Below are 18,908 nucleotides of genomic sequence, written 5' to 3'. Positions count from 1 at the left end.
ATATATATATATATATATATATATATAATCCATCCCACTATCTATCTTCATTTCTCGTTTTCCCCAAAAGTTTTGACGATGACGATGAAGTTCAAGTTGTAAATCGACCAAGTACGAGTCGCAGACCATTAGCGGCGCCTCCATCTATTCTCGAGAGCCCCCCGCGCATACACAAACTTTGCCTCCAATTTGCGAGGGACAATTGTTAACGAAGCGTATAAACGTCATAATAATAAGTCTCTCGGGGCTGATGGCGACCATTGTGTCGAACTAATATCGATATTATAAACTTTGATAAAGACACCAGGTGATACAAAATATATTCCACAAATCTCTCGATTAGAGTTTGAACGCGCTTTCCAAAAGCATTAAAAGAGTGTTCAATGGCACAGGCATTACATATGCAACTCCGATAATTTTTTGCTGTATTGTTCCTATTACGCTCTTCATAAAATCATATCACTCGAATGCCATTGATTTTTTATTGAAATTTAATATTTTTCTCCAGAATAAATATTATTATCGCAATAGATTTATAAAAATACAGTCGTTTGAGACCCAATAACTTCAAAATTTATACCGCTTGTCAATGAATCTTTGCAACGCACTATTTTTCTTGTCATACCTTAGTCATTACTCTAATTTTGTTGATTAACGAAATTTAATATTTTGTAACAAATAATAATGATTTCAAAATTAGGCCAATGATTTAAAAATACTCTCAAGTTTTTATAAATTTAAATTTCCAATTGAAAGTAGTGTACCTCTCATTTATATTAAAGTAAAATTAAAAGGTAAATATATATACAGTCCTGATTTCAATATTTTATTAAAACATAACATAGCACATTCATTGAATATAAAAAATAATAGATTTAAAATAAAATTAGTAATTAATTTTACATTTTGGACATAACAATTTGTAGCCATATGTGTACATATACATGTATATATATATATATATATATATGTATAAATGTTTATATATATATATATATATATATATATATATATATATGTGTGTGCGTGTGTATAAATGTTTTCAATTAAATATCCAACAAATGATATATTGTGCTAAAGTAAACATTGTTGGAAAACATATTTGCTTTTGAAACATTATTAATAACAACTATATTTACACACACACATACATATATATATACGAGTATATATATATATATATATATATATATATATATATATATATATATATATATATAACACGTTTCCATATCTTTAGAGTTAAATCTAATGACTTTCTAATTAATTTCGCAATTTTCCAGGCTCTCATTATCACTAATGACAAAACAATAATTCGTCTTTTCAAAGTGCTTCTGAAGAAATTATAATATAATTACACTAATTCCATATGAAAAACGTTCTAGACTTATTGATGAGATCGATAATGAATTCTTTAAATTACAAGTGGAAATTTTCAATTTAAACACACACACACACACACATATATATATATATATATGTATATATATACATATATATGTATGTTTGTATATTATATAAATGTATGTTTATTTGTGAAATGAAAGTCATCAAAGTGTTTCTGCAATTCGGATTTCTGCAGAGGTTAGTGTAAATATTTGTTTATGTATGTAATTTTACGTCAAATATATTTTTGGATATAAAATCCTTTTCCATGATGAATATTTTTCCGAAATATATATAAAATAACTAGGTAACAAAAAATCTATATAAAAGTAAATTAAATTAAAATATCCATTCATATTTAATTGAATTTGATTGTTTATTTAATATTTTTAATTAATTTTGTTTTGATTTACTTCTGTTACTAAAGTATGAATTTTTATTTTGTAAATTAACTTGTTCAGTTTTTATAAATAAATAGTAAAATTTATGTTTGTAAACAAATCTTTAACAAAATAAAGCGAAACCTAAGAAAGTATAACCTACACGTGAGCAAATGTCAAAATTCACAATTGCAAGTTTAATGATTTTTAAAATATAATTTTGCTCTAAATAATATAATTTTAATGTTTGTTTAATGATATATAATAGTGCATATGCATTAAACTGAAATTTTCACAGAATAACGCAAAATATAAAAAAATGTACATCAATTGCAATCTTGCAATGTTCCGAAGACTAAACCAAATACATTTTCATGCTAAACTTTATTAGTTGCTATACGCAGTCTTATAAATAATAATATGACTTTCTCAATGGCACGAAAAATAAATGCTAAAATAAAATGACATTTTCTTCAATACCGAAATGTATTTACCATTTGGCTGACATTTGCTGTGCGAGAACTGAAACATGTGTAATTTTATAAATAACTGAATGTAAATTTTTTATATATACATTTATAGATCAGAATACAAACAATCACAGGTCAAGTTGAAGGAAAATTGATATAATTTTTTTCTCCTGAACCGCCACCGTCGGCACCACCACTTAGTTAGTAATCCGCTTCTAGGTAAATTTCTCGTATAATTTTCATCCCATTTACATAGGCGTCGTCCTAAGTAATTAACAATCCGCGAAAACATTTGTTTAGGGTAAATGATACGGTATCCGAATATACATACACACATACCTATATGTGATATATTCACATTCATAAATATAAATATTCGCATTTAAAAAAGGTCGAACTAAGCAAATATTATTGATTTATTTGCGAAGCTTACATTTTGCCAGACTTCCATATTTCTATTGCTTCATGATTTTTGTTGTAAAAAGTTTTTATACAAATATATATGTGTATTATATATATATATATATATATATATATATATATTTATATATGTCTGTGTGTGTATTTTAACTATAAAGAATATATTACTAATTCGAATAATTGTATGAAAAAATTGTTAAAGAAAAATTACATATTGCACGTTGACGAGAAAACAATTATTTGTTTTGTTCTCGACAACTTTTAATTGTTCTATTATCTATAAATGGCGTACACATTAAATTTGTTAACGATTTAACAATTTACAACAATTCTAATACAACAACAATTTTGAACAACTTTGTATATTCATAAAGCTGCTTGACAGAAAAATTACCAAAAAGCACATTTATCCATATTTGTTCGTATTTAGGAACTATAAATAGTATGTTTGAATAATTAATTTAAAATTAAATATGCTATATTATTGTCTAATATTATAATCCGATTTAATAATAATAAATATTTAAGTATAATAAAACTAATTTATCGTCGGTTTATTTTTTTTTCACGTTGGAGACTCTCGCCCTGTAAAATAATTTATGTTTTGAATAATTTATTCGAGGCTAATTAAAAACACGAGAGAAAATGCTATCTAGAAGAATAACTGGTTGCTGGAATATATATATATATATATATATATATATATATAAATTTCTAAAAGCTTTTCAAAGAATTAAGCAACTAAAACTGTGTCCATCCACGCAACGTTTCATCATAATTTATAAAACTTAGTTTTAACATTTCTTGCTTCCATGGGTCAGTTGTCAGTCAGAGCTTTCGAGCTTAATACGAGCTTTTGCAGACACGAAAGCTCCATAATATATATATATATATATATATATATATATATATATATTACACCTGTAATTTATCTGCAGGTTTAACCGCCCACCGTTGGGAATTTAGGGTACGATAGAACGATTGGGTAGAACGGCGGAAAAATCATTTAGACATGGATGAAAATTTATTATTTTATTATATTGATTCTTGTGGTAAAGATTTTTGAAGCTCGTATTAAGTATGATGAAGTAAGCGGTATTTATTTATGATTATACATACATATATTTTAGTAATAAAGAAAGACTTCTATGAACATATAACCTTATTCTTCTTTATAAGGGAAAATATGTCGATTTTACAAACTTCGTGGAATCTTGGTGTAATAATTTAAATTCAGTGTTAATAAACGTCGTTTGTCTTCTTTACTTTTTGACGGTTATCAAAGTTGGTTATGCTTCATATATCTGATTTTTTAATATTTAATGATATGTTTTCACTTTCTTTTCACGTTTTGGTTTTTTGATGCTTTGGGCTGTCAATCTCAATTTATATAAGTTACTTGAGTCACTTAGATCTGTCATACACGGTTTGTTATTGTTTCTTATTTAAAAACAAAAATAAATGAAAGTTTTCTTCCTGTAGCATTATATTAATTCTATTTTTTATAGTTACTGAATTCATTCTATATTTTGCATTAATTTTATCGAAATGATGACACGGATCTGGTGTTGAAAAGTATGAATAAATAATATATTTATTTATTTATTTCAATTCAAATTGATAGTGTAATCATTACAAGTATATATTTCATTTTCATTAGTCGGGTTGTTTAAGAGCATTAAAATGTGCAATGAATTATACATATATATCAATTCTCAATTCATGTTCATTTTACCCCACATTACCCTATGTTCGAGTGTCCACGTACACAAAAGGACCTAAAGGCATTAGTTTTCTTTATATAATACATAACATTGTGGGAGTACATTATATTAATTAGTATAATATCAGGACGTACAAAACAACAAAAATGAAACAGTTCGACGAAGAGATAGGAATGGAAGTATTCATTTAACTAATTTAATTTATTTAAATAATTTAACTGTTTTAAAATTATTTATGATTAAATTTAATCCATAAAATTTGAGATTTAAAAGAAGAGATACTTCTATATGGTGCACCTTTAGTTGCAAGTCGCTCATTGTAAAATGAACTTTTTAATTATTTTCTAACAAACTTTTCCGGACGTAACGTCATTGTCCAACTTTCCTTTAATAAAGTATATTGCTTATTATTGAAGTTTTCAATTGTAAGCCTTATTTGGTATAAATTAAATTTCTAAATGAAAATAAAATATATTTTACATTGATTTGTGCGAGTATACTAGAAAATCCGGAGTAAGTTTCTAACTAAATCAGATTTTGAAAACCGGGAAACTGTGGTAACAGTATCGACATTTGCCGGCAGATGTCTACGTTCACTAGGTAACTGACTTCCGGTTGAAGGTGTTGGGATCAAACCAGTGGTCGACACCAAAACTCATAGTTAGTCAACTTGAAATATATATATATATATATATATATATATATATATATATATTAATTTAAAAATATGAACAAATAACACTCTTTTTTGCACTAATTTATTGAATAATAATTTTACAATCGTTTTGAGACTAGGTTTGTCTCATCATCAGTGTGTTATATTCTAAAATCAAAAATATGGAAATCTAAATTAGCATTATGTGTTATCCGTTACAAGTCGTTTCTTCTACTGCCATACTTACGATCGTCGGAGTCTGAATTTTCTATCCAAGGTCAACTAGGTGAGTCACGAAATATCAAATAGAAAAGAGAAGGAATAGGACCCAGTTGAAAAATAAATGTCAACCTAGTCTCAAAACGTTTGTAAAATTATTATTCAATAAATTAGTGCAAAAAAGAGTGTTGTTTGTTCATATTTCTCAATTAATATCTATCCGCTCAGAAAACATTTGTTATATATATATATATATATATATATAAAATGCATCAGTAAAAAAATTAAGTTCAGGATTTTTTATCATAATTTATGTTGAATAATATTAAATATATATATAAATAAAGATATAACAATCATAACTAAACGACGTCGTTCGTTAAGTCATTCATAATATTGTTTTAGACACTGGCAATTGATTAAATTGACAAATTAACTGAACTGATTTCATGATAAAGAAAGATTTTCTCGTTTTTTTTTTTATTTATCAGAGTTGTTTGACGAATCATGTCTAATATATTTTAGCAATATAATAAATGAACAAAAAAATTCTCATTTTTTTAAATAGTATAATTTTAATTTAGTAAGTTTTATTTAGAAATTTGTTATGTTTTTGCAGAATATGTATTGATCTTAACATCACAATTTTATTTATTTTTATTATCAAAAAACACTAGAACGAATTAATAGCATGTGTTTATATGGAAAAAAATATTTCGAGATACGAGCTATTTGACATTCGAGCGGGGTTGCGAAACGAATTAAGCTCATATGTATGTGTACCACTGTATATATATATATATATATATATATATATATATATATATATGTATGTATATGTCTGCGTGTGTAATGTATACCATTTTACATGATATAATTTGTTTATTTGCATATAATGTCGAATATAGTTTTTAGAATAACATATAGTAAAATATTTATTTAACTTGCGCAAAAATTTTCATGCATAGGTGTTTTGCGTAAGTCCATTTTTATGCAATTGATCTAAAAACGTTCATACAACTTTATTGATGATTTTAGTTACTTTATTAGAAAAATACCACTAATTTACAGACTAACATGTCTAACTATAGTACAGTAATTATTTTGTCTATTATATTTTTTGTTTCTGCAAAAAATGTGCAAGAACAAAAACTATCCATCGCTCGCAGCAAATTTTTATTCCAAGAACGCTCGCGTGCCATGGGCAGCAGCATTGTTTTGAATAAAATGGAACAAGTTGCAAATAGATTCCTGATGAAAATTAAATTAGAGGAGTTGCAGCAAGGTTTTGACGAGCCGACAAAGTTTATACCGGCTAGAAGTTTCCTGGAAGCCGTCGAAGACATGAAGAAGTCGAAAGTTTTTAGATTGTTGAAGGCGCTGCCCAAAGGTGCGGTTTTGCATGGACATGATTCAGCGCTCATCAGTTCCGAGTTTTTGTTCAAAATGACTTACGCTAAAAATCTTTGGGTAAAAGTGAATGATAAGAATGAATTTCAGGAGTTTAAGTTTGCTAAAGAGAAGCCTGGGATTGATGGAAATGATAAATGTCAAAGTTGCCAGTGGAACAATCTAGTGCAATTGCGGGATACCAACACAAGTACGAAAGTTGATGAATGGTTGAAACCACAAATGAGTCTGAATAGCCAGCATGCAGGTATGGATGTCAACACTATTTGGAAGCGTTTTATGCTCCAGTTCAAAGTGGTATCACCTTTAGTGACCTATAAACCGGCCTGGTGGTATATTTTATACAATACTTTCAAAGAATTTTATGAAGACAATGTCAGTTACATGGAAATCCGTGGACGTTTTAAAGAGCTGCGTGATCTGAACAGTAGGACCATGGAGTCTCTACAAGTAGCCAGATTTAACCGGGCGGTTCTGAAATCTTTTCAAAAACGTCATCGAGACTTCTATGGAGCCAGATTTATCTACTCACCCTTGCGGTTCTTGAATGAAACCACATTCGAACCACACTCAGTTTTATTACGGAAACTCTTGCGCCATTATCCCGATTTTGTGGCAGGTTTTGATCTAGTTGGTCAGGAGGACATCGGCTCTACTTTAAAGAATTTGACGAGGAGCATCTTGAAGGAAAAGGGAAGAACTAAGTTCTACTTTCATGCCGGCGAGACAAATTGGAGCGGTTTTCATTCCGATGAGAATTTGGTGGACGCGTTGTTGTTGGGCGCGAAAAGGATTGGGCACGGGTATGCAGTCACAAAGCATCCAAAGGTAAACAATTAGTATGTAGAAATGCTTGAAATAGTATTAAGTATTTGAAAATTGTATCATTTTTTCTCTTTGGTACGTTCGTCATATATATCAATCTCAATGCAAAAATATAGTGTTCTCCCTCATTGAAATTTTCTTTTACAATGACTAAAGAAAATAATATCTGTCAATTTAATGAAAAAATATCATTGCGCATCGTTTATTATTTATTATGCTTCACATTCACTTTTATATTCTCCAAGGAAACGTAAACATGATAAAAATAATCGAAAAATGTCATCTCGCGCCGGGTTTTTGCATAACGTCGGAGAGATCGAGAGAATTAGATGGAAATAACAGTAGAGACGTTCTATTTATTATCATTGTTTCCTTTTATATTGTTATGTTATTATGGAAGCGTGTTTCTGGGTCTTTATTGGGTCATTTGTATGCACCTGAGTGTTTATTTTCTCCCTCGCAAGCTGTTTATATGACTTTTGAACTCTTTGTTTTTTATTACGTATAAGCATTTTTATTATAAATATTTTTTATTCAAATGGTTCAATATGTTATGTAACTTAATAATGTCGGTTAGTATTTGTGCAATTTAAAATTAAGTTTAATGAATCATGTACACAAATTATAGTGCTCTAGAATGAATATATTTTCAATTCTGTGTTTTCAAAACGATTAAGACATTTAAAATTAAAACCGTAGTAGATTTTAATGGAATATTTTACAATTTTTTTGTTTTAATTTTTTTAAATAAGGTAAGATATCACAATTAAAAACAAACTTTTTTTAAAAAGCTATGACATTTTTTACAAAATTTCTTATAACGCAAATTTGTTGTAAAATACTCATTCAAATCAGTAGTTGTTGTCATAATAGATACTTTGAAAAATGCTATATTTGAATTTCAATTTACTAGTAAAAGCTGTAAGATTTGCAGAACACTTGATAAATTATTTAAAATGTATTATTTTCAATATATTATTTTGCAAAACTTATAATTTTAAAACTACGGAAAATGACATACTCAAAATTTTATTATAATATAAGAGAAAAAGGATATCCGAAAATTGTTATGAAGCTGCATTGCTTAATTTCTATAAATTTGCTGACCAGAAATAATTTAAAACTTGCACAATAAATTAAAATGTTTATTTAATATTTGACGCAAATTTGCAGTTATTTATGTAACGTCATTTTGATGCAATTTCATATTTCGCAATTGTGGATCGCAGATGATTTTGGCGATGGAAATTCTTTTTAATGGTGGCAACGTGGGATTGTTTAGTACATACGGCAATTCCATGCGTCAACAATGCTAAAATTAATACAACTCTTTTTTATTATTAATATTTCATCAACTATTTATTGTCATCACGATGAAGTTATAAGATTATCTCGTAGAAGACATGATTTTCTATCCGATGAGCGAAACCGCGCACTAGGAAGTCGCCTGCTCTTGTCAAAAAGTGAACAAAAAGCAAATAAATATTTGATGAAATTAAAATTCGAGATTCTGCAAAAGGGTTTTGTAGATCCTTTAAATTTCAGCCCAGCCAGAAATTTTTTGCTGGCTAAGGACAATATTAAACAATGTCCTTTATTCAGGCTATTACGTAGGATGCCTAAAGGTGCCGTTTTACATGGACACGATGTCGCACTTGCCAGTAAGGACTTTGTTTTATATAATTTAACTTATAGAGACAACGTCTATGCAAAAATAGATAAAAGTAATGATAAACTCTTGGAACTACGGTTTTCTGCGCGAAAACCTGGTGAGTGCAAGGGCTGTCGCTGGAGGAATCTCAATTACTTGAGGAAAAAATATTCAACAAATTTGGTCGATGCGTGGTTGGAACCACAACTCAGTCTGAACCCCGATGATGCCGGATTAGATGTCAATTCCATATGGAACAGGTTTATGGAACAATTTGGCAGGCTGACGCCGCTAATAACGTATAAACAAGCTTGGAAGGACTACTTTTATCAAACTTTGTTAGAATTCCATGAAGACAACATTAGTTATTTGGAATTTCGTGGACTCTTGAATGACGTATACGACTTGTCTGGAAATTGGCTTAGTGGTGTGCAGGTTGCTAAATTATACGTCGACACCTTGACCAAGTTCAAAAAGCATCATCCTGGATTTTATGATGCCAAATTCATCTATGCACCCTTAAGATTTGTCAACGATACAACATTTAAACCATATTTGAGCACTTTGCGCCAGCTTTTAAAGCAGTATCCAGGATTTGTTGCGGGTTTTGATCTGGTGGGTCAAGAAGATATAGGAACGACTCTGAAGAATTTGTCTAGAAGTTTGTTAAAGGTGAAAAGCATGATTGGGTTGTATCTTCACGCCGGTGAAACTAATTGGAACGGTTTTCATTCCGATGACAACCTTATCGACGCCGTTTTATTAGGAACCAAGAGAATTGGACACGGGTACGCCATTACTAAACATCCAAAGGTTTGTCAGGGACATTAGAACTATATTACTACCTCTTGAAAATGTGAACTATAGATTACTACCTCTTGAAATTACTATCTCTGTGAATTATCGAATTTTTTTTACAAAAATCAATTTTCTTATGTCTTGTTTTTTTTCAATTTAGTTGATACATTTTTTAAGGTTGCAGAATACATAAAGAGAAAAAGGATAGGAATCGAACTGTGTCCCATCTCTAACCAAGTCTTGGGTTTAGTGAAGGACATGAGGAATCATCCGGCGGCAGCAATGTTCACCGACGACTATCCGATCGTCATAGCGCCAGACGACCCGGGATTCTGGGGAGCCAAAGGAGTCACATACGATTGGTAACTTATAATAGCGCATACACACACACACACATATATATATATATATATATATATATATATACGAGGTCTGTTCAAAAAGTACCCGGAATTACTAATAATTAAATTTCGCGGGTCTGGAGTGTCTGATTGTCAAAATTTTTTTTTTATTGTGTTGGTATACATGCCCCTAAAGTATGATGAAATTTTCAGCTATATTCACTGTTTACTTTGTCTGTGGTAGTCGCTAAGGTTCGACGTGTTTTTCTGAGCTCGGCGATTTTTACAATGGAAGAATTGAAAAGTCAAAGAATTTGTATTAAATTTTGCGTAAAAAATGAAATAAAGTGTTGCAAAGTGCAAAAATTCACCAGATATGGCTCCGTGTGACTTTTTCCTATTCCCAAAGTTGAAGAGACCCATGAAAGGACGGCGGTTTTCCTCGATTGAAGAAAATCGCTGAGAGTGCTCAAGGACATATCAAAAAGTGAATATCAAGGGTGCTTCGAAAATTCGAAAAAACGCTGGCATAAGTGTATTATATCTGGGGGGGACTACTTTGAAGGGGACCACATTAATGTAGACGAATAAATAAATATTTTTTTGAAAAAACGAAAATTCCGGAAACTTTTTGAACAGACCTCGTATATATATATATATATATATATATATATATATATATATATATCTTTTAGGTACGAAGCGTTTATGGGTCTTGCAGCCAGGTGGCAAGACCTTCGATTGCTCAAGCAGCTGGCATTGAATTCCATCGAGCAAACTTCTCTAAACCGAAAACAAAAATACGAACTGTGGAGATTATGGAATAAGAAATGGAATAGATTCATTCATGATGTCATCAGGTACAAGGGAATCTTTCCTGAAGAAAAGAAACCGAAGAAGAATGCAATTCCGAAGTATGTAAAGGCATTGGGAGAATAGAACGGATTTGGTATTATAAAAGGTAAATTTGATAGGAAATAATAGGTATATTGTTGCTAGTTTATTGGTTGATTAAATAAAAGTATCATTGATACGTTTATTAATTTAATATGTTTTTTTCTTGGGTTTAATTAAATTTTCTGGGACCGATCGACAAAATTGGATCTCCCCATGATGAATTGCCACTGAGCACTTTTGTGTTGTTTAGGAAGCGTGGGCGGGGTGGCGATCGCTTTCAATCACTCAAAGGGGGACACTAAGAAATATTAGGTAATCGTTGTAAGACGACCCTCGAGAAAAAAGGGGCCTTTGTGAGATTTTTGGCAAATATTTGTATTTGTTCGGGTTATACGAATATATATATATATATATATATATATATATATATATATGCACTCGAACTCACACTCATAAATATGGAGGGAGAACTAAATGTACACAAATTTGGGATCAAAAGACGACTTTTTTATTATTTTTATCGGTTACGGTGAAACAAGGTTTTTCCTTTGAACAATATTATATATATATATATATATATATATATATATAATATATTATAAATATTAATATTAAATAACGTATTTTTCTGAAATTCATTCGTTATAAAAGATATGTATTTGTTTCAAAAAAATGTTCATAATTTTTGCTTCGATATTGAATACTTTAGTTTAAGATTTTTGTAATACAAAATTATGTTTAAGGCCAAAATTACCAAAATTAAAATTACAGACGTTTGAAATTTCATTTTGTTACTAAATGGTGTTAGTGTTTTTTAAATTTAAAATAATAAATGAGGTACATTACATACATAGCATTCTTAAATATATCTCAAAAACTACATACTTAAATATGAAGATATCAAAATCAAAGCCTCGATCTCGATTTGCGAGCATTGTTTTTTAACTTCCCGTAGGGTAAGTTATAGTAATCGTCCAAAAATCGAAATCAAAAATTTTTACATTTCTCGACGTTTTGAAGGTTTCTGAACATTTTGGCATACTTCAGAAAAAATGGATGTGTGTGTGTGTGTGTGTGTGTGTGTGTGTGTGTGTGTGTGTTTTGTATGTCCGCTTTTTTTCGTCCACGTTTTCGGGCGCACGGATCAACCGATTTGAATGGTTTAAAAAACATTCGATTCCTATCGATAGGGAGATGTGCTGATTAGTTTTTGGCAAAGGCAGGTCCAGCCGTTACGGAGATATGGAGCAAAGAGTGCAAAAAATAGAAAGCGAATTTTTGAGAGAACGGATCAACCGATTTGAATGGTTTAAAAAACACTCGATTCCTATTGATAGGGAGATGTGCTGATTAGTTTTTGGCAAAGGTAGGCCCAGAGGTTTCGGAGTTACAGAGCTAAATTTAAAAAAAATGGCTGTTTTTGAGAGAACTAAGCGTCCGATTTAAATGATTCAAAGAACTTTCTGCTTTTTTCAACAAAACAATTGATTTTGGAAAAAAAAAAATTTTGTTTCTAATTTTTTTTCAAAAAAATTTTTTTGTAATTTTGGACTAAAAATTCAAAAAATCACCCAAGCTAAGCACAGTCTAAGCGCCACTCTGGTACAAATGTTTACCCAAGTGCGTTTAGACTGTTTGTGTACTGGAGCACTTTTCCAATTTTGTGAAAATTATTGAAAAATGTGAAAATGCCGCCAAGCTGAGCACAGTATAAGTGAAAATATCGCACAGAATTATTTGCAAATGCGTTTAGACTGTGACTATGCGGGAGCACTTTTTCAATTTTGTGGAAATTTGGCAACTATTTTTTTTTTTTGAAATTTGATTCGAAATGAAATGACGATTGTTAATGTTCTGGAGGTGATAAATTGATTTATTTATAATTAACTTTCCGTAGGGTAAGTTATAGTAATCGCACAAAAATCGAAAATGAAAATTTTTATATATCTTTACGTTTCAAAGGTTTCTGAATATATTGGCATACCTTAGAGAAAATTGATGTATGTGTGTGTATGTGTGTGTGTGCGTGCATTTGTGTGTGTTCAGATACAAATTTTCGTCGACGATTTCGGGAATCGGGATGAAGCAATTTGAATAATTCAAAAACATTTTACTTGCATTATCAAGATGAAGATTTGATGAAATTTTTATGAAATTAGGTCTAGCGGTTTCGGAGATCTAGTAAAAAAAGTAAAAAAAAATAACATTTGGCGGTCAACAATAATCATTAGACATTAGACATATGCACATCAAATTATCAGATATTTTATAGAGATTTTAACAATGAGTATACATTTTGTTAACATTCCTATGGGTTCCGTACCAATGCTTATGCGTTAGACAGCGACGCGGCGCTTACGCGCTTCGATATTTAGTCTCTATGCATTAAAGCAGTACGATTGCTTTGAAAAAAAGTTCAAAATTTCCAAAATATTTCAAAATAAATTTTTCAACAAAAACTTTTGTCAAAAATTTATATAGTTCCTCAAAAATCTATTTTTTTAGAGTAAATTTTTTTAAAAAATGTTAATCTTTTCAAAAAAAAAATAATTTTTGGTACGGGAAGTTCCAGCAATTTGCCTTAAGGCACGATGCCATGCGCCCCACTAGTTTTTTTGGATATTGAGGATATGGGTGTCTTATGAAAATGTATACAAATCTTATTTTTTCCAAAAGGAAAAGTAGAGATTTTATATTGTTAATGAACATACATTTGTATATATATGCATATAATATCTATCTATATATATATATATATATATATATATATATATATATATATGTATATATATATATATATATACAAAATTCTACTTTTGTCTCGTACATAAAATCACGTTATCGTCATTTTTTGTATTTCTCCCATCTACTACGTTTTATTAGATTTCTTCACTCTATAGAAAAGTCGATTAAAGTTAAGAATTGTGAAGCTTCCGCATTTATATATATATATATATATATATATATATATATATATATTTATATATATATATATATTTATATATATATATGGATTATGGATTATAATGCATTTTATTTAGAGAGCTCGTAATACATTGCATTATATGACATAAATATTTACAGAACGCACTATTTGAATTACGATTTTTATATAATCTACTTTGGGCAATAATATAATATATGCGACATAGTTTTCAAACCGTTTTTCGACTTAGTCTGCATTTGAATATGCAATATCTTAAACCTAATCTTATGCACTTTTATTCAAGTCTTATTATTTTAGTAACTCTAAACTTAAAGGTTATTTGCAGTTTTCTTGCAATTAATTTAATGATATTATTCGTTCACCAGCCCCTGTTCTAGAATCATGATGTGTCTTTAAGTCAATTTTATCATGTGGACACATAAAGGAAATGATCAATATGGAATTAATTGTTCCACCTGTTCCATTGACATGTCGAAAAGGCCTTATGGCCTCTATTGTGCATTTGACTGCAAACATACACACACACACTCACAAACATATATATAAATATATATGTACATATATATATATATACATATATATATATATATATATACTCGGGTGTATGCTCTCGATATTCAATATGTCGAACCGCAATTGAACTTTGCCTTCTACGATATCTCGTAGCATTCTCATTAATGTATTCTCCACAGCAAAAGCGGACGAATAACCGCAAATTCCAAATTTCAGATAAATTTATATATAGGTACATACCTACATATATATTATACACATTTCTGTATAAGCATTATTTATGTTTTTCGAACTCGAAGTGTTTGCATTTGTAATATTTCCCAATAACTATACGCACAAATTGCATAGAAACTTTGTCATATAAGCTTATGACTCTAAATAAGTCTTATAAAGTACAATAAAGCGCGAGAGTTCGAGTTTTATTGATATTATTGCTTTTATTGATAATCTATTAATTTTAGCATTTGTTTTGAAAAATGGCTCTTGGAAGAATAATATATCGGAATTACATAGTTGTAGCATAAAAAGTCCTTAGTGTATAAATTCCAGAGTAATTTGGCCTCTGAGTTATCTGAAGATTATCGTTCATAATCACACTTGAGTTTACATTCGTATAAAATCTATTACAACTGGAAATGTTGTTAGAAAATATATTAAAATTAGTATTTGCGGTTACGTTACACACTTTGAGGAATGCCATGTTATAATTACGAGGTTGTAGTATGGATGGTGGGTGCGTCCAGAAGAGCTCTTAGAAATATAAACCATGGCAGAGCCATTTTATATTAGATGTTTCTTATTTCACTCATGCTTTGAACATATATTTGTGACAATATGTTTAATTAAAAAGCTGTTAGAAAAACTTATGGATATTTGTATTCATTATTATAATAGACATCTTGGAAAATGTCATACTCAAAATACATTTTTGTAGTACTAATGGCATGCTATGTAGATCTCTATAAATATGATAACTCAAAAGTTTAAGGTATTACTTATTGAGTATTACAAAAATTATTTTAAGGAATAGTATTTTCGATATGCGAAGTTGTAGTACAAACAGTGCCTCCTACAGAGCTTTTTGAAAATGTCAATTGTTTGAGGAATTAAAATCTGCATTTCTCTACAATGTTTTTGAACTCAACTTCAACTTCTTTTGAATGTTGTTTACACAATCAAGAAAAATTGTATTTCATATCAGTTATTTTATTTAAATTAACAAGCATTAAAAATATCTATTACCAAATTAGTATTGTGAGATTGATTTGTCTCAGTGACGGTTTTTGTTCCTTTTATACAGGAACCATAAACATAAAAATTATAATTATTATTATTATTATTTTTTATTAATTTAAATTATGCAATGGATAATTCATGTAAAAAATAAAAAACTATTTGGCCAATTAATACAACAGGACTACGTTTCACGAAATTGGCTTCCCCTCCTTCCTGACTTATCAACATACATTACCCATGGGCCATTATCGATTTATATATATATATATATATATATATATATATATATATATATATATAAACACTTTGTGTGCCCCCGCCTTCGAATAATGGAGATGTAATTATCTGCCTACACTGCGCCCCCTTGTGTGAATTTTAGTATTAGAACGCTAGATTTCTATAAATGTATTATATAATAGTTTGCAGGCTATAAAAATTTTCGGAAAAGACGACAAGTGGTGGTTTGGGTTGACGATGAGGTTTGGAAATAGGTCGATCTGGATGGATGACCTTAACCCGATGAAGTCGGTAGGCGTCGAGGGGTTTTAGAAAATGAAATAGAGATTTCTAGGGTTATATATATATATATATATATATATATATATATTAAAAAGACTTCGACGATATAACTTGAAGAGCAAAAATAAATTAGAATGGACACGCATTGGGAAAACAATTGAATTGATTCTTTTCATTATCCATCTCTCCATTCTTCTATATTTCTAATTTTTTTTACTACTAATTTTCATATGATCATATTTTATTTTGTATTTGCATCAGCTTTCTATCTTAATCTCCTAGGTGTCTAATTTTCTATATCTCACAATTTCAATATTTTATATTTTTTAACTTTCTTTCTAAAAAAGCTATTTTTTCAACTGTTATTATCGTTTTAATTTTTCATATTTCTTTAAAATATTTCTTACTCTGTATTTTTTCATCTTATCTATCTACTTACCTGTAGAGCATCCTCTCTTGTCTATCCGCCTCACGATAGATCCTGTAGTACATGTAGATCATGACCACTCCTGGGAACCAGAAACTGACGGTGGAAGAAATCAGGGCGTAGGTCTTGTTGACGGTGAAGGAGCAGTGCTCCTGATTTCTGCTCCTGGCAGACAAGTGCTCGCTGGTTGTGTACCAGCCGGTGAAGATTGGCAAGAAGGACATAAGGGCTGGACAGAGCCAGGCTGCTGCCAGCATCGAGGAGGTGCGTCCGTTGGTCATTATCAAGGGGTAGTCGAGAGGCCGCACGATAGCGTAGTATCTAAAAAGGAGACAACAGGGGTTGGATGTGGTAAATTGTGCTTAATTGAAGTTGACTACATACTTGTCTACTGATATGCAGCAGAGATGCAAAATCGAAGCGGTCGAGAAGTACACGTCCATCGAGTTCCATACGTCGCACATGAGACTCCCGAACAGCCATCGCCCCCTCATCACCTCCGTTAGGAAATTGAACAGCATGGCTCCCAGGACCACAAGCATGTCCGCCAGGGCTAGGGAGACGACGAACCGGTTTGCGATGTCTCGTAGTTTGCGGTGCCTGGCGACTGCCACTATCACGAGGAGGTTCCCTAAGAGGGCGCCCGCGATTATCGATAGCATTATGCATGATTTAATGACCAACAGCGCCAGGTCGACGACGGTGTCAGGGTGAACCACCTCCTCCTCTTCGCCCATGCATCCGTCAGGGGAAGGAGAGGATCAAGGCGGTGGTGAGGGCGCTGGGGGCGGCGGTCGGCGGTCGTGGCTATTTGATGTCCATGTTCATGCCGTAGGAACTGAAACCAGAAAAAAACATAATAATTATAAGGATATAAATAATAAATATTTAGAATTTTTTATTAAAAGATAAATTGATATTAGTAGATTAATAGATTATTTTTTATTTATATATTCCATATAAAATCTATTTAAAAGGTACCAAGATTATATTAAAATTTAGTTAGATCAACGTTTGTTTCTAGATGTTAGAAAATCAACGTCATATTGTATGAGCAATTTATTTCCGAATTGGTATGGAACCTTCGAAAGAGTATATATTATATATGCTTATCATAGACTCACTAAGTCCTCTTTAAGCCCCGTTGCTGAATTCCCTAAATCCTGCCTTGAGTCTTATTATTTCTTTCGACGATTCCAGGGCCGGATTAAGCGTTTCGTCCTTGCAGAGTCACTTGAATTATTCATTTTTCGACATGATGCACTTTCGTGCAATACTTACAAGTTGCAGTTGCAGTTGTTAAATCCGAGGCCGAGTAAATGAAATTTTAATTATTTATCGATTTGCAGTCAAATTAAATAAGGAACGATTGTCGAAGTGGCACGTTTTATTATAATAATTATTTTAGAATAATTAATGAACTTGTTTCAAAATTAATAATATGATAATTTGATAACGTCTAATATTATAAAAGCAATAAAAACTAGATACAAGTGCATAACATTCGGAATATTTAACCCATTCGATTGGCATAAATCTGGTTAGATTGAAATTAATTATTGATAGTAAGTATATATTTAAAATTGAAAAAATGGGCAATTTGTTCCGTTTTGTTAACTTTTACAAGTTTACAGCAAATACGGCCTGGCCGCCTGCACGATCAACCTGGATTAAGACTGTGCGTCGGGTTGAATGTAGTAGAGGCAAAAACGGCGCGGAAAAACTTCACAATACAATTAAAAGATAACGTCAACTACATTACAAGATACATGTGAATCATTCAATTAAATTTATTTACATTATATATGTATATATATATATATATATATATATATATAATATTTATCTTTGTCTATCGTCTTCGTTTTCTCCGAATGCGATATCAGTTCTGAATGAAGTATCGATCGCCCGTCGAGCTTTTGTACCGAAACCAAGCCATTTATATTATTTAAACCTGAATATGAGGCCAAGACTGGAAAATAGGTTACTTCGTAGTTGTACACGTATTATTAGATGCATTAAATATTGAAGAATGGGTCGAAAGGACCACCCTATTGCATATGAATACGATGCACCACGGATCACTAACA

General features: G+C 30.5%; 2 protein-coding genes across 2 annotated transcripts in view; one reads left to right on the top strand and one right to left on the bottom strand.

The window, feature by feature from the left end:
* LOC113380964 (octopamine receptor beta-1R-like) overlaps positions 1–17,519 on the bottom strand; it is a 28,972-nt gene extending 11,453 nt beyond the window's left edge. The window contains exons 1-2 of the mRNA XM_026619984.1: positions 17,203–17,519; positions 16,831–17,139 (exon numbers count right to left, since the gene is read on the bottom strand). Of these exons, the coding sequence (XP_026475769.1) occupies positions 16,831–17,139; positions 17,203–17,480 (587 nt within the window). The 5' untranslated portion in view covers positions 17,481–17,519. The remainder of the gene's footprint in view (positions 1–16,830; positions 17,140–17,202) is intronic.
* On the top strand, positions 6,332–11,218 carry LOC113364140 (adenosine deaminase 2-like). The gene is made up of 3 exons (XM_026606619.1): positions 6,332–7,492; positions 10,116–10,300; positions 10,975–11,218. Exons 1-3 carry the CDS (start codon positions 6,332–6,334, stop codon positions 11,216–11,218), a joined length of 1,590 nt encoding a protein of 529 aa, XP_026462404.1.
* Positions 17,520–18,908: the final 1,389 nt, after the last annotated feature.

Source organism: Ctenocephalides felis, unplaced genomic scaffold (assembly GCF_003426905.1).
Source record: "Ctenocephalides felis isolate EL2017-DRISC unplaced genomic scaffold, ASM342690v1 CF-g0.4_SCAFFOLD_00845, whole genome shotgun sequence".
Lineage (NCBI taxonomy): Eukaryota > Metazoa > Arthropoda > Insecta > Siphonaptera > Pulicidae > Ctenocephalides > Ctenocephalides felis.
This window is presented reverse-complemented; position numbering and strand designations above follow the sequence as displayed.

Coding starts and splice junctions, on each gene's coding strand:
- LOC113364140 (XM_026606619.1), top strand. CDS start 6,332: ATGTCTAACTATAGTACAGTAATTATTTTGTCTATTATATTTTTTGTT. Junction 7,493..10,115: donor CAGTCACAAAGCATCCAAAG/GTAAACAATTAG, acceptor ACATTTTTTAAG/GTTGCAGAATACATAAAGAG. Junction 10,301..10,974: donor AAAGGAGTCACATACGATTG/GTAACTTATAAT, acceptor TATATCTTTTAG/GTACGAAGCGTTTATGGGTC.